Source organism: Lotus japonicus, chromosome 5 (assembly GCF_012489685.1).
Source record: "Lotus japonicus ecotype B-129 chromosome 5, LjGifu_v1.2".
In the NCBI taxonomy this organism is placed as follows: Eukaryota; Viridiplantae; Streptophyta; class Magnoliopsida; order Fabales; family Fabaceae; genus Lotus; species Lotus japonicus.
The window spans coordinates 63,140,092-63,166,199 of record NC_080045.1 but is presented as its reverse complement, the minus strand read 5'-3'; the positions used below and the strand labels follow the sequence as shown (position 1 = coordinate 63,166,199).

The 26,108-nt window shown below is 36.5% G+C and overlaps 3 protein-coding genes and 2 long non-coding RNA genes across 5 annotated transcripts; 3 read left to right on the top strand and 2 right to left on the bottom strand.

The window, feature by feature from the left end:
* The first annotated feature begins 365 nt into the window (after positions 1-365).
* On the top strand, positions 366-4,764 carry LOC130718407 (uncharacterized). The gene is made up of 4 exons (XM_057568990.1): positions 366-810; positions 3,208-3,797; positions 3,907-3,976; positions 4,195-4,764. Exons 1-4 carry the CDS (start codon positions 453-455, stop codon positions 4,557-4,559), a joined length of 1,383 nt encoding a protein of 460 aa, XP_057424973.1. The 5' UTR covers positions 366-452; the 3' UTR covers positions 4,560-4,764.
* A 1,372-nt stretch (positions 4,765-6,136) lies between these two features.
* On the top strand, positions 6,137-8,131 carry LOC130720281 (uncharacterized). The gene is made up of 3 exons (XR_009013028.1): positions 6,137-7,143; positions 7,249-7,494; positions 7,588-8,131. It is a non-coding gene; the product is annotated as an uncharacterized LOC130720281 (long non-coding RNA).
* A 781-nt stretch (positions 8,132-8,912) lies between these two features.
* On the bottom strand, positions 8,913-9,971 carry LOC130720280 (uncharacterized). Its single transcript, XM_057570909.1, has one exon. It carries the CDS (start codon positions 9,691-9,693, stop codon positions 9,109-9,111), a length of 585 nt encoding a protein of 194 aa, XP_057426892.1. The 5' UTR covers positions 9,694-9,971; the 3' UTR covers positions 8,913-9,108.
* A 3,868-nt stretch (positions 9,972-13,839) lies between these two features.
* On the top strand, positions 13,840-16,610 carry LOC130720052 (uncharacterized). The gene is made up of 3 exons (XR_009012914.1): positions 13,840-14,185; positions 14,501-14,616; positions 16,256-16,610. It is a non-coding gene; the product is annotated as an uncharacterized LOC130720052 (long non-coding RNA).
* Positions 16,611-17,072: 462 nt separating this feature from the next.
* On the bottom strand, positions 17,073-19,492 carry LOC130721539 (uncharacterized). The gene is made up of 3 exons (XM_057572341.1): positions 18,692-19,492; positions 18,441-18,590; positions 17,073-18,207 (listed from the first exon to the last, which is right to left on the bottom strand). Exons 1-3 carry the CDS (start codon positions 19,475-19,477, stop codon positions 17,917-17,919), a joined length of 1,227 nt encoding a protein of 408 aa, XP_057428324.1. The 5' UTR covers positions 19,478-19,492; the 3' UTR covers positions 17,073-17,916.
* Positions 19,493-26,108: the final 6,616 nt, after the last annotated feature.

Here is a 26,108-nt window from a genome sequence, read left to right as displayed (position 1 = left end):
ATTCAACCCAAACATAATCAGTAAAGGAAGTAGCGTTTCGAGTCAAAAAATCAACAATTAAATTTTCCGAACGCTTAACAAAAGCAAAATTAACAACGTCAAAAGCAGAAACTAAAATACAAATAATCACTCAAAATAGAAGATAAATAAGAAAAGTCATTCCTCATACATATCAAATCTATCACGTTTTATTTTAAATATTCAGATTGGCTTCTCTAAAAGCAAAGCATCACAATCTTTAAAAGTAGTAATTAACAATTTCAAAAATTCAATAAATAATTTTGATGAGTTACTTTTACGTGGACCCATTTTTTGACTACGATAAATGTGTAGTGGTACGGACCGAACTGAAGAGAGAACATTGTTTGTCAACTTTGACCCTCCCCTGCTTTTGCTCTCCCTGTCGCTACACATTCTCAAACCTTTTGCTGCTTCCCTTCTCTCTCGCGCTCATGGAAGATGAAGGAATCAACGCTTCCGGCAACAATGCTGCCCCGATGAATTTGCCACCGGTGGCGCCGGAACAATCCGGCCAAGGCTTGCCATACGCGCCGGAGAATTTTCCCAATCCCGGCGACGTTTGGAGCTGGAGAACCGGCCTGAGAGTCGCGGTGACAGGATTCTTTAAGGATCGGTACCTGTATCCTCCAGCTAACATTTGCCGCGCCGTCAACTCAGGCTCCAGCCGCCGTAGGATCACTTTTGCTAGCAAGCTTGCGGTCCAACGCTTTGTGAAGGAATCATTCCCTGACGCCAATGTCCAGGATTTCTTCGCTTCATTCAGCTGGAAGATTCCTGCTATTTGCCCTGGTTAGTTTGTTTTTCTCTTCCTGGTTCTTGATTCTGTTTATGTGGGTGGATTGATTATGTTGGGTCTTATTTCATTCTATTGTTGTTCTTTGCTTGTTTGTGATATTTTTTGTTAGCATTATTTTTAATATTATCCTAAGTTGCACAGATACCGGTACGGGTACGGGTATGAGGTACGCGCTGTTTTATGTTCCTTCATTTGGTTGATTTTGTGGCTTTTGGGGACCTTGTTGTTGGTTTTGGATTGTCTTGACTTTTAGCCTTTTGGGGGCTTTCCTATGGTTTGAGTGCCTGTTTGGTTTTCAGTTAGAAAATCCGTTTGAAACATTGGAATTCGAGATCACGATTTTTAATGCACATTCAACCAACGGAATACATTTGTTGGGTTGAGTGAATATGTTTTCACATTCACCCAGTTGAAAACCAAACAGGCTCTTAGTTGTTGGTTGCTTTTCTGTGCTAGGGGTTCTACGGGTATTTTCGTCTAGCCTCCTCTTTGAGAGATTGTATTTTATTTATTTATTAATAATTTATTTTGCTCTAAAAAAGCTACAACTTATATTATATATTTTAAATGATTATGCGGTTTTTTATCTTGCGCCATTTAGTTGATTTTGTGGCTTTTGGAGATCTTGTTGTTGGTTTTGGATTGTCTTGGCTTTTACCCTTTTGGGGCTTTCCTACGATTTTGGTTGTTGGTTGCTTTTCCGTGGCAGGGCCAGGGGTTCTACGAGTATTTTCACCTCGTCTTCTCTTTGAGAGATTGTATTTTATTTATTTATTTCTTAATAATTTCTTTTGCTCTAAAAAAAAGCTACAACTACGCTTATATTATATATTTTAAATGATTACGCGGTTTTTTATCTTGCGTCATTTAGTTGATTTTGTGGCTTTTGGAGATCTTGTTGTTGGTTTTGGGCTGCCTTGGCTTTTGGCCTTTTGGAGCTTTCCTACGGTTTTAGTTGTTGGTTGCTTTTCCGTGGCAGGGGTCCTACGGGTATTTTCGCCTTGTCTCCTGTTCGAGGGATTGTATTATTCTTTTGTTCATTAATAAATTATTTTGCTCTCAAAAAAAGCTACGACTACGTGTATATTATATATTTTAAATTATTATATTTTTAACATATTAGAAGGAAATCGGTACAATAAAATTTTAAAATTCACATTATTATCAAAACTAATTAGAGAAATTGAGATTTGTGCTTGATGCCAGAAAGAAAACTTAGATTGAGTATTTGGTTGATGCAAATTGAGATGTCGGTAGAGTATTTACGTTTTTATGTGTGATAGAAGTAGGAATTTCATTTTTCATACATAAAAAGGAATAAAAAGTTATTAAAATAATTTCGTATAGACTCGCGATTTCACACTGAGTCTACGAGTTACGTAGAAAACGAATTTTGCACTAAATCCTCAAATTAAAGGGGTAATTTTGGATTTTCACGAAAAGCTTTCAACAAAGACCGAGATAAAGATAAGGTTTTTCATTTCAATCCAACATTCTCATTCAGCTTCGAACCCTAGGAGAAGAGGAGACATCAACGCTGCAAGTCATCGCCGCCGCTGCAAATTTTGAGCTCTCTTTAAGACTTCAATATGAGTTATGCACTTTTGGTACTTTGGTTGGGTATGTACTTTGTAGATCTTTGCTTTATTATGAAGTTGGATCTTGAATTTATTTCGTTAATGTCTCCTTGATGGTTGTAGTATGAGTTCTTTATACACCATGGTTTTATTAAGTTTTTTTTGGTAGACTCAGACGAAAACATGCTGAATTGCTGATTGCATTTATGCTCAAAACCCCCTGATAATGAGAATTTATTTGTATTGTGTGCTCTTTATTGGGGATCATGTATTAGTGGAATTAAACTGAGAATTTTCCTGCTACATGCCAACTTGCTCATATTCTAGTTTACTCTTTGTTTGGATTTTTATGACTCTTTCTCATTGTCGCCACTGCTGCAAATTTTGAGCTCTCTTTAAGACTTTAATATGAATTATGTACTCTTGGTACTTTGGTTGTATATGTATATAGCTGATCTTTGCTTTATGATGAAGTTGGATGTTGAATTTATTTAGTTAATGTCTCCTTGATGGTTGTAGTATGTGTTCTTTATACACCATGGTTTTATTAAAAAAAAAATTGGTAGACTCAGACGAAAACATGCTGAATTGCTGATAGCATTTCTGCTCAAAACCCCCTGATAATGAGAATTTATTTGTATTTTGTGCTCTTTATTGGGGATCATGTATTAGTGGAATTAAACTGGGAATTTGCCTGGTACATGCCAACTTGCTCATATTCTAGTTTACTCTTTGTAGTCATTTTTATGACTCTTTCTCATTGTTGCATGGCTTTTCTGCATAACAGTGTTGCTAATTGATTAATAACTGCAGGCAATGGACATGCATATGCAGCAGAGCCCATATCTGCTGTGCCTCCGCACCTGCTAGCACCAGAAGAAGAGTCAGAATCTGAATCTGATTCACCCTCTGACTCTGTTGGGTGTAAAGTTGGGAATCAAAGGTGCCGCAGCCTCATTTTGGAAGAAGTTGAGAAGTATTCTCCAGCCATGCCCTGTGATATCTGCTGTGCGAATCCTCGTTTTTGCCGCGAATGCCGCTGCCTGCTTTGCTGCAAAGCCCTTGATTTAGCTTATGATGGCTATAGTTATTTCAAGTGCCCAGCAAAAGTTGGTGATTATATTTGCGGGCATGCAGTACATTTTGACTGTGCTCTTCGGTCATACCTGGCCGGCACAGTTGGAGGAATTATTGGATTGGATGTTGAGTACCTCTGCATGCGCTGTGATGGGAAGACTGATCTGATTTCCCATGTCAATAAGCTTCTACAGACATGTGAAGCTATTGATGCGGATGATGACAATAAGGAAAAGATTTTAAACCTTGGTGTTAGTCTCTTGGGTGAGTCAGAGAAAGCCAGTGCAAAGGAACTTATGAGACGTATTGAATTGGCCATCTCAAAGGTATGATTAAAATAATTTTACTTTTAGGTGATACAAAAAATGTCTTTCTTGTTTTTCCTTTAGTACACCTTAACGGAAGCAGTATAACAAATTTTGTGGTTTACTTCAGCTTAAAGGTGGGACTAGTACTGGAGATATCACAAATGTGGTTGACAATCCCACGGATCATTCTGCATCAGGTAAATATTTCATCTTACATAATAGTCAAATTACTTACTTGCTACTTTCGATTGCTACCTTAGCACTGGATGTGTGTGTTATGAAGGTGAAGATCTTTTTTTGGGACCCTTGATGTTAGAATTTCAGAAAGAAAATGATATTCTTAATGTTGTAAATTCAGTTGTCTTGGCAGTTGGCACCATTCTCTGAGTATTGAGTATATTATGTTTATCAACAGGTTCCTCCAACAATAGCCATGCCAAGGAAAGTTATCTGTCTGATTTTGGAAGACTTGAGGTAGAGGTTGAACTGGTTCTGGAGTATCTTAGAAAGTCACAGGAGAATGAGTTTAACTTGGCGGAAGAAAGGCTGAATGAACACAAGCGTTATCTGCAGAGCTTGTATCAGCAACTGGCCTTCGAGAAGTCGGAATTAGCAAATGAAGCCCATTCATCTCGTTCAGATGCCTTGTTTCATGATGCTGCTGTTGGAGAAAGAGTAGAACAGATAAGGCGGGAAGTCAAGAAATTTGAAGAGATGAAAAAGGTAGCCCAGGGTTTTGGCAGCACACCAAAACATAATTTGGAGCACTTTGGCTTGTAAGTTTCATATCAAATGAAAAACTTTTTGAAGATATGATGAATTTTTTCCTGTGACTCTCCAAATTTTGGCATTTTGAACTGTAATCTTGAACCACCGTTGAGGATCTTTTACCTCTCAAATATTCATTTGACTGAAGTGTTGGGTTTGTCCCTACTAAGTGGGGCCCAACTTTATTTTATGAAAAGAAATAAAAAGGATAGAGATTAAAAGGATATAGATTTTTGAATGGGCCGTAGCCCAAGAATTTTTTATTTAAAGAGTTTTAACCCTTGTTTTTGAAGAGGAGCAGCAAGGTAACGTGAAATAGATTCACGTTGAAGTTGGCCGCAGTTTTTGTTAGATTTTGCAGGTACATGTTTGTTCTCCGTTTTGGTGGAGGTATTAGTATGTTCTTTCTGTCCTTGAGCTCTTTATATTAATCATTTTTATTTGAGATTTTTTCTTCTCTAATATTTTGGTGGTTTACCCTTTTTGCTCGTACCCGTGGTTTTTATTTTCTCAATTTGGGAGAAATTTTCCATGCTAAATTTTTTTGTGTCTCTATTTTATTTTACTATGATCTATTATTCTCACCGTTGAGAGTTTGATTTGCTCGAATGTTATTTTGCCTAGGTTGAAAAGAGTTTTTCTATTCCTAATTTTTCCGTTGCGCCACTCGGAACATTAAGTACAAGAGGTTTCGAAAATTCTAAATAACAGTTTCTGTGTCTTGAAAATATTAGGGGTTTGTTTGTTAACTGTTTTCAAAACAGTTTTCAGTTTTTAAAAACTGAAAACCGGTTTGGTAAGACCTGTTTTCAAAAACAGTTTTTGAAAACAGTTCTCATTTTCAGTTTTTAAAACTAAAAAACTAAAACAGCTAAAAGATGTTTTCAGTTTCAGTTTTTAGTTTTCAGATATCAATTTTCTAAATGTTTGAAAACATGTTATTCAAACTGTTTTCTTCTTCTGAAAACTGTATTTAAGAATTGTTTCTGAAAACTGTTTTAAAAAATGAAAACTAGAACTGCAATCAAACAGGCCCTAGATCACCCTTATGACAATATACAGTTTATAAATAATGAGTTAGTTTGGTTTAAAGCTAAGTTAGCACTAATTAACTTATGTATTCTACAACTACAACCCAAAACCAGACATTTAAAATGTTGCTTTGTCTAATATTTACACCCTTCGGTCAAGCAAAGAAACAAGTTTTTAAATTCATTCAAGATTAGATACATCATTTATTCAATGAATCTAAAATGTTGTTTTTTACTTATAATAGTGATCGGATGGCTAATGAAGATTTATCTGTTAGTTGCGTTTTGGTTGAGACCATTTACATTAGCATTCTAATTACACATCTACCCTCATTTGTAGCTAAACCGAAAGTGTGAAATATCAAACATTTTTTTTAATTACAATGTCTATTTTGTAAATTAATCTCTAAAAGTGATTTCATTTTGATGGCCTCTAGGGTGTAAGTGCACTCTAGGTCTTGCATCATGCAAGAGTGAAAATTACCTGATATAACAGGTTTTATTACTTATTGAAAAAAAAATGAGAAAATCAAAATTATAAAAATACCCTTTCACGGTTTCATCTTCTCTGTTCTCTTTCTTCCTATCCTTTCTCCCTTTTGCGGTGGTCATTGGAGCACCCTAACACTGAACTACCGCACGTCGTCCTCCTCAACGGAGAGCACCGCGACATCCTCTTCTCCACCGTCGCTGACGCTGAGCAACTAGTTTATATGCTTCTTGCCCAGATCTGGGTAATGGGTTGTGTGGGTTTTGTTGGGATGGAGGTGCTTTGATCTTCAGGGTTGGGGTTTTTTTAGTTGAGAGAGAAAGATCCAAACCCTGAATAGCGTCACCACCCGATTCTAGCTACGATGTGGTTACCTATATGACGGCTCGACGCGATGGTGCTGTCGCTAACAATCGGGTTTTGCGTTGTCCTTTTATGGGTTTCATTATCTGCTGAATCTCTATATTTTTTGGGTAAAAACATTATTTCTATTATTGTTCTCTGAAGATTGTACGTTTCCATTCATTTTATTGATTTCTCAATCAAGAAATCATACACAGGTCCTGGATCTAAATTTAAATTGGTTCAACTATTTTTATTTTAGTATATTTCAATTGATGGTGTTGTGGAAATCAAATGAACTGGGCTTAAGGAAAGAAAATGACAGAAATTGAAGAGGTGGTAAAGTGGAGGCGAAGAGAAGAAGACAACGAGATAGGTGCAGGGCTTTTGTGTCCTTTACTTAATAAATTTTAAATATAATTAAAATCTATTTTACCAGATTACCCGGTTTCCCATTAGCCCCAATGACAGGTGTTGTGATGCTATTGGTCCTCACATGTATGGCACCTGCACCTTATACTCCACCTTTCATTTTACTCTTTCAAACAAAATTCATTTTTGAACTTACTTTTACAACATTTCATGATCGCGTATGCTGGGCTTTGAGGGCTTAATTGGGCACTCAGTTCATGTTAGCTATTGCTGCCAAAGCATATAAAGTAAGTCTTTAGTGAAATGTCCGAGAAAAACCTGGTCACTTGGAATGAAATGGCTGGTGTATATGCACATCGAGGTGATTTTGACATGCCTTTGGGTCTATTTGTGGACATGGCATTGCTTGTCTGTGGTATATCACTAAGTTATGTAACACTCAGTTTCTGTATTGTCAATTTATCAGCGAGTAGTGGGACCAGAGCAATGGAGAGAGGCGTGCAGATATTTAAATCAATGAGTGATCATCAATGGAATTGAACCACGATGCACGTGTTGTGGACCTTCCACGGATTGGTAAACCGTGCATGTGAGTTTATTAAACATATGCCAATTCATCCAAAAAGTTGAGATACAGCTGAAACATTATTTGAGCTTTGATCCTCAAGATTCTGGCAATCGTGTAGTGCTTTTCAACCTGCTGGCCTCTGTTGTAAGTAATAATTTAGAAACCATGCTTTGGTATAGTAACCTGTCACGTCTTAACTAGTGTTCAATGATTTTCTTCCTTCCTTTCAATTTTCAGCTGTTGCGGACATATTAAGTTCTTTCATCCATCTGACAAAACACTGTCCTGCCTCTTTTGCTCATGCTTGTAGTTGCCAAATACAGATGGGAATAAGCCACTATCTTCAGGAAGAAATTGTTATTAAACAAATTGTTGTTTATGTTGGATTGCTGTAAAGAACAGTGTTCATGAATATAACATAAATTCAGGCAATGCTGGGGACATGATGAAGGTTGGATATGCTCCAGATATTGATATATTACTCTTTGGTTTATAGGACAAAGAAAAGGCTTCTGAATTTTTGTACCACAATGACATAATTGCTCTTGCTTGTGGCATCATGGCTCTTCCCCAAACGTATCGCCAAAAATCTCACGGTTTGATATATCTGTAGTGTCATTGAGTTTCATCTCAAGAATCATTGTTAGAGAAATTATGGACATATCATAATCGATTTCATCACTTTCAAATAAACTCTCTTTTATCTTTATTTCCCCAAGCAGCAGAGGAGTAAAGGTGTATTCATTATGGTATGCAAATAACAAAGTCTATAACTATGGCATCGCTCAAATATTTCCAAGCTGACCTTATCTCGAGGGTCATGTCCAGATATTAACATGTTTCATCTAAATAGTTGAACTGGAACTGCCAATAGCTACTATTCATGTTTCCATGAAGCAGAAGTTGGGTCGGGTCTGAACTGGTCCCTCTTCTAATAATAAAGTTGAAGGTAGAAAAAACTAGATACCGATAACAGAAATATTAAATACTAGTCTAGATATTACCAGTTTAAACCGCAGTAGTTACTCGGAAATGGTGGGGAAACTAGTTTCTAACAAGCGCAATATCATGAATTCTACGAGAGTAGCAGCTATCAAGAGTTTAGCAAAGACGGATACAATTAAGGCTCATGATAAAACAGTAAAACTTATCCAGGTCCTTAGTTTATGCAGCTCAGACAGGAGCATTCATTTTTCCCATGGGGAAATATTCAATTGAGACCCTAATAAGTTAGGAACCAGTTCATACACAGCATCTGCTCAGTTATGTCCATTTCCATACACATTACATTATCATATCTAATCAAAGCATATGGCAATACTTTATAGATACCTCAACCAAATCATTTTAGTTCCACAAAGGTTAAGGGACCCTCTTTTTAGCTTAATCAAATAAAGCATCATCAAAATCATCCCTTCCATGCACAAACCACATTATTAAGAAAAGAGCCAAAAAGGCACTTAATCTCATAGCAAGAAGCATAATGATAGTACTAAATACACTAATTGATAATCAAAGAGCAAAATGGAACTCATCAGTTTGAAACAAGTGAACAACACCAGTTAAAACTAACCGTGAAATTTCTCATTGCCATGAAGATAGACTATTGTTACCATGTGAAGAACAACAACAATCAAATTCACAAGGAAAGAAACTAGTTCCAACAACAACAACAACCTAATTCCTAATCACATACTAATGCCATGATTTGAAGGCAACAACGATTTAACAAAAGAATCATGATCACCATTATCATCATCACTGTACAAGCACAAGCCTACCACCACCACCACCCATACCTCTATCACTACCTCCATTATCCTCAATATTCTGCAATTTCGGCACCGTCACGATAAGCTCTCCGTCGACGAAAATCGCACTAGCAAGCTCCGGCTGCGTCGATTCCGGCAAGCGAAACCTCCACATATCAAGCTCAAGGTGGTCAAGCGAAAGCTCCACCGACCCTCCATCCCTAACCACAATCTTCGTAACACCAGGGTGAATCTCCACCGTGTGGGCCCTCACCTCCCCGATTCCCTCCGTCTCCGCCACGAAGCGGAAGCAGTCAGGATCCTCCTCCACCGCCACGTCAGCGTCAGAGCGGAACGGGAGTTCCAGGACGCGGCTGAAGACGTGAGGCAGCCTCCGAAGCTTCTTGCCGGAGATTCCCAACAGCGCCTGCGCCTCCGAGGAGACGTGGTGGCTACCGTCCTCGCCGAATTGGATTGTGATGTTGCGCTTTCTCGGCACGGGGTGAACCTTCATGGTGTTGGTTTGGATCGATTGAACCGCGAAGATTAACAGTATGATCAGAGTTAGGTTCCTGATTGAACAGAGAATCATAAAGGAACCTTCAATTCCTCTTTCTTATTTGGGTGAAATTGAAATTGAAAACCCTAAACCTAATTTTGAATGTGAATTTTGCTTCGAATTGGAAGAAGAAGAAGAAGAAGAAGAAGAAGAAGACGATGATGTGGTTTATGCGGTTTGCGTTTTATCGCAGAGAATTAGACGAGATTGGGAATAATCGACGAGACGGTGCGAGACGGATTGTGCAGAGGAAAAAAAATAATGAAAAGGAAATGATGATAGATTTGGATGGATGTGGAGTTACGTGATTGTCCTTGAGGTTCTTGGAATTTACTGGACTTATCTCTATCTTCCAAATTTTGGTGGAGATAAAAGGAGAATTCTAGATATTATGTTGCGTGTTCATTGGAAATGACATATTCCTAAATTATATTGTAATATATCAGAGAGCATGATTTTTTTTAATGTATAGTTAATTTGGTTTAAGAAGAATGAAAAGATGATTGATTTTGCATGGATCAAATTTTAATCAAAGATTAAAGTAATTGGAGACTTTAATTGTCTTACCTTATTTCTATAAACAATATCCAACTCTCGAAACATAACTTCTTAAAACGTTAGAGACTTAAAAAAACCTGGGTAAATCACGGATGTTGTGTTCTTCTAATTAAAAAAGTTTAACCATCAATGATGATGGGTTATTTTATGTGTTTGAGATATTTGGACGAAAATGGGGCTCATAATTAGACACGCTTTAGCATTTGGAGCTATCTACTTGGGTTAGCGACCTTGCTAAAAGTCTGAATAGCTTCAAATTCATTCTTGGTGTGAGGTGTGTGGAAATGGCGGAATAACATGGTTTCTGAAGCCCACCCTTGACCATTGCAAGACGTGTGGCGCAAGATTTGCCTTGAGCATGATGATTTCTTGAGGGCGATGACCTCGCCTATTACGCAACTTGATAGCTATTTCTTGAACAATTCGTGGTCTCCCCCTACGGTTGGTACAATGAATCTTAACACGAACAATAACTATAGAGACATGGAAAATTGCATGGGTTGGGGTGGCTTTGTTCATGACGAACATGGCTCTTGGATCCGTGGTTTTGAGTTGCAAGGGGTTGGAGAGAACCCTTTTATTTTAAAGGTAAATGCTCTTTGTTTGGAACCGTGGCTTTAGGAATGTTGTTTGCGAAGCATAGAGTTTATTACTTCCCTTGAGGACCTAGGGAGCATGAGATTGCTTCCGATGCTCAGTGACATCAATCTGAGATGTTAGTCTTCGAGAGATTCCTAGAGAGTACAACACTTAAGTAGACTTTCTTGCTAAATTGGGAAGTTCTTCCCCTATTGGAACCCATTTTTAAGAGGTTCCTCAACCTGATTTAGAAATTCTTCTCCTTAAAGACTTTCAGTCATCATTGTTCTGATCGTTTCTTTGTTTTATTGTTTGAATCATAAAAAAAATGTTGGAAAATTCGTTTAACAAAAAATTTAAAACTTTTTAAAAAATATAAAAAGAGTATAACTTTTTGGAACAGTAATGTGATGGTGAAACTCCTTTATACTGACATATCATATCAAGTTCAAATTTAGTCATGACACATAAATCACCATCAATACAAATGCTCATTAAGCACATCATATTTTCTTATCTCTAACTTTATCACATACATTATATGTCACATATTAATATTTATTATTTCTGTCTATTCTCTTCATTTCTTATCTATGGTGTCTAAATGCCTTGACGATCATGAGAAGAAAATAAACTTGGGTAGTGTAACAATGAAGAAGGTGAGGGTAATTTGGGAGGGAGTTGTGGGGGAATTGCCGAAAAATTGGTTGTTCAGAAGAGTTACTTGATCCATAAGCCCATAAATGGCGAAAAATCTAGAATCCATGTTGTATTGTAGCTTGTCGGCCATGGTAGCAAGCTTGACATCAATGGCCTCCAAGAAATTACGAGCAGGAGGGGGAGTAGTCATGATGAAAACACCAATTGATAGGAAGCTAATTCATATCAAGGAGGAACACTAAGAACCCTAAAATCTAAACTAAAAAAAAAGGTAGAAAAGAAAGACTTTAATCAATTTTCTTGTTATCCATTTCAACAACAAAAGATACAACTTATAGCGTAAGCTTAATTCTCAAGATGACCAACAAGTGACATCATCCTAATAGAGAGAATATACTAGAAGTCTAACACTTAATAAGAGAATGGAAACTAAAGTTAGATTAATAAAACTGTAAACAATAAAAAGATCAACAAAAGGCCCCAATATCCATAAGGGCCAATGATAAAGGTTTTTTCCTTGTTAGTACTGCTTTGGAACTAAACCCTTATGATTCAATCATAGCAAAGCAGATACGGGTTTATCGTCCTCAGGGATTGTGTGAACATTAGTTCCACCAGTTAAACATTGATCTGAGCGGATACAAAGATGTTTGATAAATTGTTTTTGTGATTTTGAATATAAAAGAAAACAGTAAAAGAAGGTTTACTGAGGTAACAAAGAAGAAAATGTATTTAGATATGTCGTCACCTAGTCCTTTGATTGTTTTCAACTCAAACACTTATGTAATGGTTCATTTCACTTATGATGCCGAGAGCTATCCACCTAACTATCCCTAGCCTAGGTGAATCTATCAGTTGGAATTCCTAGACGTAATCCCTTACCATCTAGAAAACCCAAAAGGAATAATATAACTCAAGTTCTCTCTCAAAGACATTCCCAATGACCAATCTATCCTAATACAAGGTATCCTAGGCTTGCGAATCTCCGTTCTCACCCGGAAACTCCTGTTAGAACTCAGAACCCCACCTGTCACGTGGAAATCCACTATTGCTCTTACCTAAGATATTCTCACCTTAAGACAATTGGTTCAGTTAGTGGTTTCTCTCTTGAACCGGACATGCATTTATCTCCCGATCTCATGCTAGTCCTCGGAAATCTAACGCAAATCACTGATACTTGAAGCACATAAAGCAAAACTTTAACACACAAATTGTGACCTAAGACATAGGTGTTCTACCTTCATTGAACTAAGCACACACTAATTCATATCAACCTTCCGATCTATTTATAAATTAGTGAACTCTTTTGATTATCAATTGATTGGTTAGAAGCATGAAGCATAGAAAGAAACACCATACATGAAAGATTATCATTTACATTCATGAAAAGAGTTTACAACAAATCAAAGAATCAAGTTTCAATAATCTAAATACAAAAATAGAAACAACATGTACAAGGGATAAGGAAGAAGAGATGAAACCCAGAAGAACGACGAAGGATCTACGGTGATGGAAGCTTTCCCAAGCTTTCCATCGCCTCCGAGAGGTTGTCACGGTCCTTCGGCGGTCGCCGCCATGCTCCGGAGCTTCAATCTTTCAATCCTAGACCCAGGGACCCTTCCTCCATGAAGCCCAGCCTCCTATGAATGTTTAGGGAGGAAAAAATGGAAGAGAATGGAAGAGATATGGAAGAGATATCGTGATCTGCCTTTTATAGAATTTCTGGCCGACCCTAGTTAGCTCAAGCCAAGCTAAGTTGGCTCGAGCGAACCTTTCTTCATGCTGAAGTAGTTAAGACCGCCTTCAGTCCGCTCAAGCTAACTCAAGTTGGCTCAAGTGAACTATGCTGAAAATCTACTGTAAAGTGGTGGCTTGAGCCAACTTTTGAGCGAACTCTTTCCTTTGCTTATTTTTCAGCTCTGTTTCCAGTCCGCTCAAGCTAAATTTGAGCCAACTTTCCTCACTTTATTTTCTTGCTCAAGATTCAAGCCTTCTTTAAGTGATCATCTTACTCCTACATCAAAATTAAGACATTAAATATTAAAAGCATAATATTTACATTATTTTTATGCTAAAACTAAATATTTTCTAAGCAAGCTACTTTGGGGATAAAATGATCAACAATGCAAGCATACTAGTCAAATAAGTGTCTATAATGATAATGAAAAACACGTAAAAATTGCACTTATCAGCCAATCTACTACTTCTTATTCATGAGTTTGAATTTCACTATTCCTACAAAACAACCGATCACATTACGCCATCTGTCCTCCTTTTTGTTACTTTTTCAAATTTTGTTTTCATCTCCACCGTTCATCTAATCTTCTTCTTTTTACTGATTTTCAGTTTTTTTTCCTTTGCATTCTTTTATTGATTTGAAGCCCTACGACCTACACTGAGGAATATTAACCTTATTATTTTCACCTACGATCTTCTTCTACGTCATATGAGTGTATTCTCACCCATCTTCGTTCGCTGGCTCCATCTTTTGCTTGCTCATCAGTCATCCATGACGTTTACAACTCAGTTTCTCATCTGCTCCCGTCAAATCGCGTCTCTGCTTCCTTCAATTGCATCGTCACCGACGCTCGCTTTCCCTCGCCGAAAATGGTGGAACCAGCCATATTTTGACAGCTCCATGCATTCACTGTAATTTGGTCATCCTTCTTTCTAAATTCCAGATCTGAGTGCATTCCCAAGGAGCAAATTGTGGATAAGCAATCCTTTGGTCAGTTTCCAGTCTAAATTGTTTTAAATGTTGCTGATTTTCCTTGATTTTTTCGTACTTCTGATTCATCTTTATCTGTGTTCACTTTATATTTTCACTTAATTTGGTTTTTGGAGTAAACATTTTAGATTCAAGTACATATGATGACCTACAGCTCTATCAGCTTTAGGCATGTCAGTTAATTTATGCAATTTCTCTATAAATACTCCCTATGTGAGGATTTTCATTCATCCTGCTTTCCCATATCCCATTTGCACCTTTGTTCAACCATTTGTGTATTTTCACTGATTTCTCCAATGTCTGGTCCTGCTTCAGCAAATTCGAAGCTTATGCCCTGAAAGAGAAGCATGAAAGATCAGAGCAAGGAGCTCCATAGTTGGCAATTATGATCTTGAATTTATTGAAATTTGTTGAAGGAATGTCTGCCACTGGTAAATTAGCATGTTCCTATTTTTTAAGTTGTAGTATTTAGTTTTGTTTTTGTTGTTTTTAATTTTATTGATTTTAAAAAAGGAATATGAAGAAGAAGTAAATTCTCCTCACTGAAGAAGGATACATGATATGCCTAAAGTTCCTTTTACAATTGTCATTGATGCCTAAAGTTCCTTTTACAATTGTCATTGACATGATGAGCTGGTATAGATTAAAGCAAGAAGTAAGGAATGAAGAGTGATTAGAATTTAGACTTGGTGCTGATTTTATGTTTGATCGCTTGAAGGATGCTTAAGGATTCTCAGTTCTCTATATGGATTATAACTCTTCATCATTTATTTTTCTTAACTCCCTTGCCTCTTTTACATGTGTTATGTTAATGTCCCCCTTAAAAGTTGTAAACTTTATTTGTAAGGGGATTGTTTAATTTTTAGGTGTTTCTTGGTTAAATTTTTCTTAACTTCAATGCATGATTTATTGAGTCAGTTTGCTGGAACATAGAAGGACTTTGCAGAACTGTTCAGCCAAAACAGTGTTGAAGGGTATCAAGATAGTCTATCATGTTTGCAGCTAATTTATGTTTTCATGTTCTTTCAAGTTTAATTCTTTTAAACTTGATTGGGTAGGACAAGTATCTCTTATCCTTTGTGCCCCTCTGATATGAAATGATTTGATATCTCTCTTCAAAGTTCAAACCCAGCTGTGATTATTTTTTTGTTGGGAAAGACACCTTTCAGAAATAAGATTTAACATTTTGTTATCATGCTTTAGTGGTTTAATGTCTAGGATACTTTATTTCTGCAAAGAAAGAAAGAAACAAGGATGTAAAAATCAGCAGAGATTAATATATGATGTATTGGTGTTCACAAGTTTCGTAGTGGTTTAATGCCTCTTGCTAAAGATAGAGCTGGCACTTATGAGTTTGAACTTTGAACTGTTTGCAGTCAATGAAATGCATGATGCAATAATGAGTACAATTCTGCTTTGTGTGATTTAGTTTTCTAGACTTAGATGCAAGTGCAGTTCATGATTGAGGGAGCCACTTCAAATTATCCACATGCTTTATTCTAATCTTTGTGTTGTAAAACTTTCATCAAGAGAAACATGTGAGAAATTGTGCTATTAAGATTATTTTCGTTTGATCTTCAATGGTTAAGATTCCCGCCTACCCAGTTTCCATTTGTATTTAGTTGGTTACATTACACTCGAAATAACTCCTGTTAGACATATATTTACAGTTTTTTAGAATAACCTTTGAAAGATATACTGTGAAAGAAACTCAGGTTAGCATGTTAAATTTTGAATTTTATGTTACCCTAAGCTGTTTGTAAATTGGATTGCATCATATCAATTTTAAACTAGCTTATTGGAGTGAAATGTACCCTGGCAGTTGGTCGTATATGTTTTTCTTATTTTGCGTATGTTTGGATGCGAGTTGAGTGCAATGTCAACATTCTTTCATCCTAATCCAAAGGAAAAGTTATGTGTTCACTTTTATCTCGAAATAAGTATTGGCGTTCGTTTGCACTGATCCAAACATAGCTGAATGATTTGTATCTTATATGTTTATTTCAAATTTAGTGAAGTTGTACTAATTTATGTAAATACTGGCATGGTACTTTATGGGATGTGTGTCAGCTACCTAGAATGCAGGTGAGTGATCCTGTTGCAAAGTATTATGGACTTAAGCGTGGGCAAATCGTGAAGATAATTCGGCCAAGTGAGACTGCAGGCAGATATGTCACCTACTGATTTGTTGTTTGATAACTTCCTTGAATATACTGACCTTACTATCCTTACTATGCTACTGTGTTCCGTTATCAATTGATATTGATACAAAGCTTGGACAAGGATGCAAAGCCTTTTGGAATAGGGTGACCTCTTTCTGTTTATACTTTATAATAGATAAATATTTGTGTTACTATTGGAGCTTTGGAATCAAAAGCGAGCATGATCTTATCATATAAAAATGTGTTGAAAGGCATTTTCTCTAGATTGATCTTGTCGTATGATAGTCTGATCTTATCGCTCACAATGGCTAAACTCATTTCCGGTTCCTGATTTGAATCACCATTTTCTGGTATTTGCTGTAGTTTTTTTTAATGGTACTATATTTCTATTCCAATCAATTTGGGTATTATTCTTTTTATTCTTACGCAATTGAAACATGAAGGATTCATGGGCAGGAGTGAAAAAAGAAAGGTTATTGAGTCAAATCCACAGTCACAAGCTATGTGCTTATTTGATGCTTCATACTAACCATAAAGGGCGAACCAAACTTAATATTGCAGAGTTATCCAATTAATGTCTATAAATAAGATGAAATATTGAGATATAAAGAAAGATAATAACAACATATAAGTGTTTTACTAATTTAAATTGTATTTTAGGAAATATATCATTGTATTATTCCATATATATCAATATTCAATGATTATAATTAACAATTGATTCGGTAAAAAATTACCCGTGCGATGCACAGGCAAACGAGCTCTATCCTAGTACTTATAAACCCATCAAAATGAGCCTGTTACCAACGTTGTTCATGCTATTAGTCTTGCAGCCCCTTTCCTTGAAGCGTACGTGTGGTAGGGTAGTCATTCTGAAATAGACTAAAAACAATAGCAACCTTCCATTGTCATACAATAATGCAAGCCGAAAAGACGCTGGTTCACTGATTTTTTCACAAAAACACAAAGGGGGAAACTCTAAAAAACAAAATAAATGCAGGACAAAGATCAATGGCTGAGAAGCTAGCTGTTTAATCTTCTCTTTCGCCAATTCATGATTCACATTTATTTTCCTTTTTGAAAAATGATTGAAGCCACTTGCCTTTTCTATTAACAAAAGTAAAGATAATCAACTGGAAATTCAATACCTAAAATTATTGCAGGTCAAGGTGAACAAGGCCACTTGCAAAACTTATGAGGTTATAACTGTAGACTGGACCAGTCTTCCATATGCTGCCTCTGTACATAAGGTTGTTGGAAGCTGATGACACTGTCTTTGAATTCCTAAATTTGTTAATTTGACTTCTTATTAGTAACTTTTAGTTAACTTGTGAGCCTTTTTTCAGCTAATTTAAAAGTTAGTTTTGACAACATAACTTCGGTATCCTAATTGGTAATTTTTTTTATAAGACTACAACAGTTTGAAAAAAGATGAATTAGGATGGTCAAATCATATACATCAAAATAACCAGGATTAAAATTTAACAGATAAATCCAAGCTAAAGAGCAACATTAGCAGAAGAAAATGGAGCTCCTCACAAGAAATGAGTCAGCTCCAAAATCTACCATTCAGGTTGGGACTTTAAGCCCATTGTTTGCTCTGAACCTGTTGTAGTGGCTACCTTCAAATGCAGCAAATTGCCAGAACTTTTTCTTCAGCCTGCCAATAACTCTTGAATTCCTATATTTGAGGAACTCCAATACTGCTGAATACAATCTTGTGCCATCAACAATAGAGCTTCTTTGGTATTCAAGAACCCACGTATTGGGGTCTAATTGCACTACTGAGGCACCCCATTTTGGCTGCACCCATGAACCATTGGCCTTTCTAGTCAAATACCCAACTAGTCCACCATTCCACTGTTGAAAAAAATACTTGAAGTTAGTCAACAACTCACAACTTCAATCAATGGCAAATGAAATAAGAAGGCCAAGGTGAAATAAAATTAGTTCGAAAACCCAACAATTTAAGCTTTTGTAATAATCCATGGTTCCCTAGATCAAAATCAGACTCTGATACCATGTCAAGTTTTGTCACTTAAATAACACATGAATGGTTTTACTCTATTATATTTGTAACAGATTCAATTTACCTCAGTAACTCTTCCTGATAAGATAGTTTGTGTTCTAGTAGAGAACCCATTTGTCAGCAATCCTGCTGTTTGCAAAGGCCACCCCCAGATTGTTACCTCCTCTATTGCAGATTTGTACAATGTGCACCTTGAACTCAATAGCAGACCATCCTACATGCAATTGAAGAATATATAAAATACAATCATTTTCAAACAAACAGGTTCTTTAACAAATCAATGAGCTTTTTTTAATGAGTAAATAAATACAATACCCGGTTGATTTCCCATAAGGTATCATTAAAGCTGCAATTTGAAACTTGCCCACCAACAACAGAACTTGTCAATTCTCTCTGTAAGAATCTCAACTTCCCATTCAAACCTTGCACATGGTAGCATTTCTCACCAACCCTTTTCACCACATCAGGTGACAAAGCAGGTTGCAAAATTCCAGAAACTACCCTGGAGAAAACAAGTTCTGCAGACAAAAGGAAACCCAAACCAAGAAGAAACCATAACAGATTGATACAAGATGAAGACCTTTTTCGTGACCCCTTGTTCCGTTTTTTCATCATCTGGCTTGAATCTGATGATCCAGAACTGGATTCGATGACAGGAGTGGTGGTGGGTGAGATCTGGTAATGGTAAGGCCAATCACTTGATCTGGTAGTGGTGGGTGTGGAGAGGATTGAAGCATCAAAGGTGATTGGAGTGCAGTGAACATTCTTGGGTCTGGTAACAGAGAGCTTGGTGAGTGAGTTTTTGTGGATGCTCATGGGCATGAGATCACGGGTTGCATTGATGCTGGCCAAGCAGATTTCACAGTTGCAATTGGCATTTTTCTTGCAATCAGGGTAGTAGCAGCTGTTGTTGTTGTTGTTGTTGTGGCGGTTCTCTCCTTCGGAGGAAGTGGATTTTGAATGCAGAAAAACGCTTCTGAATTTCATGGCTTCTTCTTCTTGCTTCTTCTTCAGAGATTGCTGTTGTTGTTTCTGCTGCAAACTCCACTTCTGTGAGAGTGTTGAAGCTTTCACATTTGAATTTTGGATCACAACGGTCATTTCTTTCTGCACCTCTGGATATATAGCTTAAATAATTTTCTTTCTGATATTTTTTAAAGAAACGTATTAAGGAAGTTTTTCAAAACTTTTACAATTTATTTAAAATTTAAAATTTAAAAATTAGTTTTTACATTAATTAATTTTAGGAACAGTTGGACACACAGAATTTTAGGAGCTAATTTTTTAGTATTTTTGAAGAATGATGCTAAGGTATGAGCAGCCTCATTGGACTATGTTTTCCAATCACATGGCCCAGCTCTATAGAATGGGATAGTGATGCAAGGTTAAGATGTGATAATCTCTATTGACCAAAAAAAAAAAAGATGTGATAATCTACATCTAGTGGACTTATTGTTGACAAAAAAGAAGCATCTAGTGGATCAATTGATGACAAGTTCCAAAGCCCAATCCCTGCTGCCTACCATTGTTAGGAAATTGCTAAAGCCTCTTCGAGTTGCTGAATTAAGTTTTATATATTTTTTATACTTCAAAGAATTCAACTAATTCACTTCAATCAAACAATTTTCTTGAACAGGATTTCCTCTTAAGGAGAACACCAACAATTTTCAAAAGCTTCTCAAATGATCCCACAATATACCTCCCATTTTACATTTTATTATTTACTTTTACTTCATTCATTTAAGATAGAAAAATGGGTTGGTTCTCTGCAATAGATTTATTATCTGATATTTGATTTGTGATTGTAAGGTTGGGATTTTGTAGGTTTTCTAAAGAGATTTTACAGGTTAAATACTGGTTTTATTTATGCTTGAGAAATGTGTGCAAATGGAAATATTTAATTATTTATATAATGTTAATTATTAATTAGTGTTGGTTCTCAATTTATGTTGTTCATAAGAGTTTCTCTAAATCACCTACTGATGAGGCAATGGAACGATATTTGGGGATTTTTTCGGGGAGAATGTGAAAACTTTTGAGGTAGTGATACAAGAGGATATTGAAAAAAATAAAGGCAAAGTTAACTACATACATAGCCATATCAGTAGAATCATGACCAATACAAAACATGAAACAAAAACTTTCATTGTAAAATTAAATGCTACATTATTTACCAATTACTGAAAATAAAAGTTGAAACCTTTAAGCACAAAGCAATGAAGCTAATTGACATTAGGTCAAGGGTGGCATTGATGCTGTCTAAGCAGATTAAATTTGATCTTTACATACAGCATGAATGCCACACTCGACCTCATGCCCAACAAGCTCTTTGTTTCCTGTTCTCTGTTTTGAAAGATGAAGAAGAAGAGGAAACTACACCAAAATGCTATACCAGCATAGATAGCTGTATATCTTAGAAAAATTTGCTCACCAATTACTCCTCTGCCTAGTGGATGTATATATAGTAGACCAAGTCATACTTGCATGATAGAGGTAATAAAAGAAATTTGACGCTGTATAGCGAGATCTTAGCCGCAAAAGACCAGTATAGCGAAATTAGAGGTAATACATCAAGTGTAACTTGATGAGCATAAGAGAGATCTTATCCCCAATACTTATGAAACTAGTAAGTAGCCTGTGCAAATGCACGGGTAATTTTAAAACTATTTTTAATAGTTTTATTCTTAATACCTTTTTTAAGTAATTGTAAAAAAGTTTTAAATATTTGAAATATGCCATAATATTTAGGCGAGTGTTATAGTGATATATCAAAGTAAATAAAAATAATCAAAAAAAGTTTTGAAAGTGGCATTAGAACAACAAAGAAGCATAGTTTCTTTGTATTCTGATAACAAAACTCTCACTTCATTATACCATGGATTGTTTTTTTTTTTTTGAAAAGCCAAATTGAATAAAAGAATGGTGGCACTTAAGGGGTGCCACAACCCACAGTACAAAGAAGCATAGCAGAACAAAGAAGAAAAGAAAAAGAACTAAAAACCGCAGCAAAGAGGAAACATTGCAGCAACAATTATACCCAAAGACCATCTCAGCAAGTGGGCTCAATGCTAATTTCAATTTCGCAGGGAGCTACCACATGGCACAGCAACAATAAGGAATGGAGAATTAAGGTAAATGGAGAAACACCAGTGAGCTTCACATGGATTGTCAGGGAATTACTTTCAGATCCACCTATGCACATTATCTTAACTGGGAACAACATCAGCAAAGCACTGACAGAAAAACCTGAGCCCAACAGCCTTACACACATTACCAAAGAAGATCAACATCATAGTCAGCAATCAGCCAAACACTGTGATCAAACATCACCCACTCCCAGATAAATGTGAGGATTTGAGGACCAGTCCCAAGAAGAATAAATGAAATTCTTATTCTTACATTGCAGCCATTTCCAAGACCTGAATTTAATTAAGTCCATTACCCTCTCTACATTAACAGCTTTGAGGACCAGTACCATGGATCGTGATTTTCCCAACCAAGAATCACAGACTAACTTACACAGACACAATCACAGAGAGAAAAAGTTCAGGGAAAGAACCTCAGAAACATGACTTGACCCAGGAATTCAAAATTCGAAATTGAAAAATTGAAAAATTTCAAATCTAACGGAAGAACCAAGAAAAGAGAAGAGGTGAAATGTATTTGGACCGAGATGTGCTTCTGAACCTCATGAGTCCTTCTCTGCGATATCTAGAATCTCATATTGCATAATTAAAATCCATTGTTGAGAGAATTGATTTCTGAAATTGGCACTGTAAAAGGTTTCCAATGGTGTAGAGTAAGGGAACTGAAAAAGATTTGGGGCTGATTGATGGAATAGCTATTAGAGGGATTTGAAATTGAAGAAAGTAGTGATAAGGATTTGAATTCAGAAGAGATGAGTAAAATTAGGGATTTCAGATTTGGAGATTTGGAAGAGTGAAAGAGATGAGGTTGGTTGAGAAGCATGAAACAGAGTACTGAACAAAGGAAAGCTAGATGCAAGTTATGCGCGTGATAGACACATCCCACAAGAATATGAGAGAGAATGAGTAAATTCTATTAAAAGGATGACGTGGCATTTTCTGATGGAGTGTGTGTGTTTTGAATGCCTCACTCTCGAGAATGAGGTCTCAAAATTATTAGATAACATGGTGGATTTGCATTCTCCTTAATATTAGAATTAACATTAGCATTAATATCAATAGCTACTTCTGCTCTACTATTACAATCACTCTCCACATTCACCTCATCATCATTATTAGAATTAAAATTAGAGAATATAAACGTTAAAAGCCAAATTTTGCATGATCTCCTTAAAAACTGCCAATCCCAGTCATAAAATAAAAATAAAAATACTGCCAATCCAAAGAATGTGAGAGGGGATAGGGACTCAGATTTCAGAGTTGAAAGTTTCATACTCACATTGAAAGGAAGCAGAAAGCTTGCAACATGACAGAGAAACAACAGTGTTTGAAATAATTAGTTTGCGGACACGATTGGGCTTTTGTGGATGCTAATGAGAACCTCATATTTTATTTGAATTTGAACAATTTTAAGGCTCAACCTATATGAATACATTGTTGCAATATAACCCTTAATAGATGGGCCTTACTTTCATTGCTGATTGATTTTTCGCTTCCTGAGCATGGGAGAGTAGGGAAAAACTATGAATGCTTGCATAACGATTTAAATTTTTCTGTCCCAAGCTTAATTCATAAGGAGTATAATAGCTTTTACTTAGTAGCTAGCTGAAGCAGAGAGAGTGCTAGCTTGAGGTGCTTAAGTTACAGATGGCTCAGATCAATTATATTACCAGCAACCAAGAGAAGTGAAAGGTGCCACTCTAAGGTTCAAATTGGTCAAATAAATTAGGAGCTTGAAGTGTTCATGAGCTATAAAATTAGGCAAGCTAGCTATAAGTATAAAATTCCTCTTGTGGACAGTGAACAAATTTTCCTTCTCTGTTGCCCAAGTTCATTTCCATTTTGTGCTGCCTGAGCTTCTTTGTCTTCCACGTTTGAGGAGAGAACCCGAAAATTCTTGATAGTACAAAATGCATATTTTGTTATCTATTTGGTATAGTCAAAGCATAGTACAAATTAAAATGCATTTTAAATTTTTTTTTGATATATATATACGCACTTATCATAGGCACTTGGCAGTGATCAAATAGATAAAAAGAAAAAGATTTGTTAGAAAAAAGGGAGAGAACTAGAGAAGTATTCATAATATAACATATCATACTAAATTAAAAATAGGGTTAATCATCTACTTGGTCCCTGTCTTTGTCTCACCGTCTGAAGTAAGTCCCTCACCGGAAAATTTGCAAATCAGGGTCCCCTCGTTTGCAATAAGTTTGGAGCAAGTCCTCGCCGGAGCCCAGAGCTCCGACGAGTGATGAATAGGCATGCTGACTGGATAAATGAGGCTGACGTGTCAAGAAAAAAAAATACAAATCAGTTTTAATTAATAAAAATTTCCTAATTAACCATAACAACTAACTAATCCTAATCAAGGTCCAAATAAACTCTCTATTTTTATAATCCCCCAAATTTCCCAATCTTCTGTTCATCTTCATCAACCTCCAGCACCCAGAAACCAAAAAACCATGCCATTCCATGTTTCTGGGCAACATGTGAACCTGTACTACTGAACCCAAAAACCATGCCATTCCATGTTTCTGGGCAACCCGAACCTGGTCATATTTCAAGTACACATGCACAAACCTTGAAACGACAGAATCCGAGACAAACCAAGAAGCAAACCCAGAAGCAGATCTAGTCACATTTCTGGGCAAACGAAGACATTAAGACAGAATCCGAGACAAACCCAGAAGCATAAGCAAACCCCACAACACCCTTTCATACTCATCGAATCTTGAAACGAAAAATTGGGGAAAATTGAATCCTGTCAAAAACACCCTCACCTCCAACAACTCAGCAACCCCACCCATACCCAGCAACCAAAACCAAACTCATTTCTTAATTCAAGTCCCACCATTTCTTCCCTCTCATACCACCCACCACACAAGCACCAAATCCACTAAGTCAAAGCTGTTCAAAATCATCAACGACGAAGCAAATATGGGTCGCGAATCTGGAAGGGCAAGACGAAGCAGATTTGGGTCGCAAATCCACTAAGTCAAACTGGTGCGTCAATCTGGGGCGTCGATCTGAGTCTGAGAGTGAGGAGTCTTCCTTTATTGATGGGTTTTAGGGGTGGGTCGCGAGTGAGGGAGGGATGGGTTTCAGGGGTGGGTCGCGAGTGAGGGAGAGATGGGTTTCAGGGGTAGGTCGCGGGTGAAGGAGGGATGAGTTTAGAAGCTTTGTTTTGGAAGAGGTGAGGGTGGGTTGCGGGTGAGGGTTTCAAGGAGGTAATGAGGAAGAAGATGATGAGATGGAGAAGATGGAGTTGTGGATTTGAGTTTTTCTATGTTTAACGTGTTTATTTTTTTTTTTTGATTTTGGTAAACTGATTTTGTTAAACTGATTTTGTTAATTAGATTAGGGTTAGATAGTTAATTAGTTTAATTTTAGTTAATTGGATTAATAAATCTGACTTGTATTTTATTTTTTATTTATTTTAAAAATCCATGTAAGCATTTTCATCCTAATCAGCTTGCCACTTCATCACTCGCCGGAGCTCCGGGCTCCGGCGAGGACCTTCTCCAAACAAATTGCAAACGAGAGGACACAGATTTGTAAATTTTCCAGAGAGGGACCTATTTCAGACGGCGAGACAAAAATATGGACCAAGTAGATGATTAACCCTTAAAAATAAATACATAACAGAGATGCTAAAAATGTTTATTCAAACATAAAAACTAAAAACCTTCATAATTGTTATCAGAAAAATATAAAGTAACCATAAAAAGCCAATTAGGCTCTCAGTCAACCCATAATGCCATTAGGCTTCTTGATCATCTCTTTTTTGGGAAGAGTCATGAGAACCCCATTATCTGTGAAAGTTTTCACCTTTTCCTCCTTCAGAAAATTGCTGATGCCATGACTATGAGATCAAGTGTGAGGTTAATACTGTCCAAGCAAAGTTGGCAGTTGCAACTGGAATCCTTCTTGCAACCAGGGCAGTAGTTGAACTTTGACATAGCTTCTCCTTCTTGTTGTTGTAGCATTGTAGCAATTTCATGAGATTCACTAATGTTAAGTAGAGACACAATTCAAAATGATAAACGCAGAGTTAATATGAGTTAATAATATGGTTCGATCAGTTTATTTTTCTATTCAATACCACAAGAACATAATCCCATAATTGTTTTATTTCTTTTAATGTTCTACCACTCGATTTGTATCAACAGAAAAACACATCTATAAATCTCATGATATCGAGTTGTAATAATATTTTAGAGATCTTATTTTGTGATCCCTTGTTCTGCTTTTCCATTATCTGGCTTAAATCTTATGATCGATCGAGTTGTGATAATATTTTAGAGATCTTACGCATAAAGAGGATATAAGTAAAAAATAAGCAAAAACTTTGTAGACTACCAGCGAGAAGCAAAAATGATCCAATGACCCATGTGTAATGCACAACATAGTTTTGGCGCGAGTGCGGATGTTGAATGGCATAAGGTAAAGGGTGACATTGATACTGTTTAAACAAATTAAATTAAATTTGATGCTTCAAACAGTATCAACGTCACACTTGACCTGATGCCCAACAGCTCTATGTTTCAACACAGCGTTCATTTGCTCTATGGGATGAATGCTAT

Bases quoted from the DNA above. Each gene is read 5' to 3' on its own strand.
- LOC130721539 (XM_057572341.1), bottom strand. From the start codon at position 19,477: ATGACCGTTGTGATCCAAAATTCAAATGTGAAAGCTTCAACACTCTCA. The intron at 18,591-18,691 runs GTATTGTATTTA...AATTGCATGTAG, and splicing joins CCTTATGGGAAATCAACCGG to GATGGTCTGCTATTGAGTTC. The intron at 18,208-18,440 runs GTAAATTGAATC...TTTTTTCAACAG, and splicing joins TATCAGGAAGAGTTACTGAG to TGGAATGGTGGACTAGTTGG.
- LOC130720280 (XM_057570909.1), bottom strand. From the start codon at position 9,693: ATGATTCTCTGTTCAATCAGGAACCTAACTCTGATCATACTGTTAATC.
- LOC130718407 (XM_057568990.1), top strand. From the start codon at position 453: ATGGAAGATGAAGGAATCAACGCTTCCGGCAACAATGCTGCCCCGATG. The intron at 3,798-3,906 runs GTATGATTAAAA...GGTTTACTTCAG, and splicing joins TTGAATTGGCCATCTCAAAG to CTTAAAGGTGGGACTAGTAC. The intron at 3,977-4,194 runs GTAAATATTTCA...GTTTATCAACAG, and splicing joins CACGGATCATTCTGCATCAG to GTTCCTCCAACAATAGCCAT.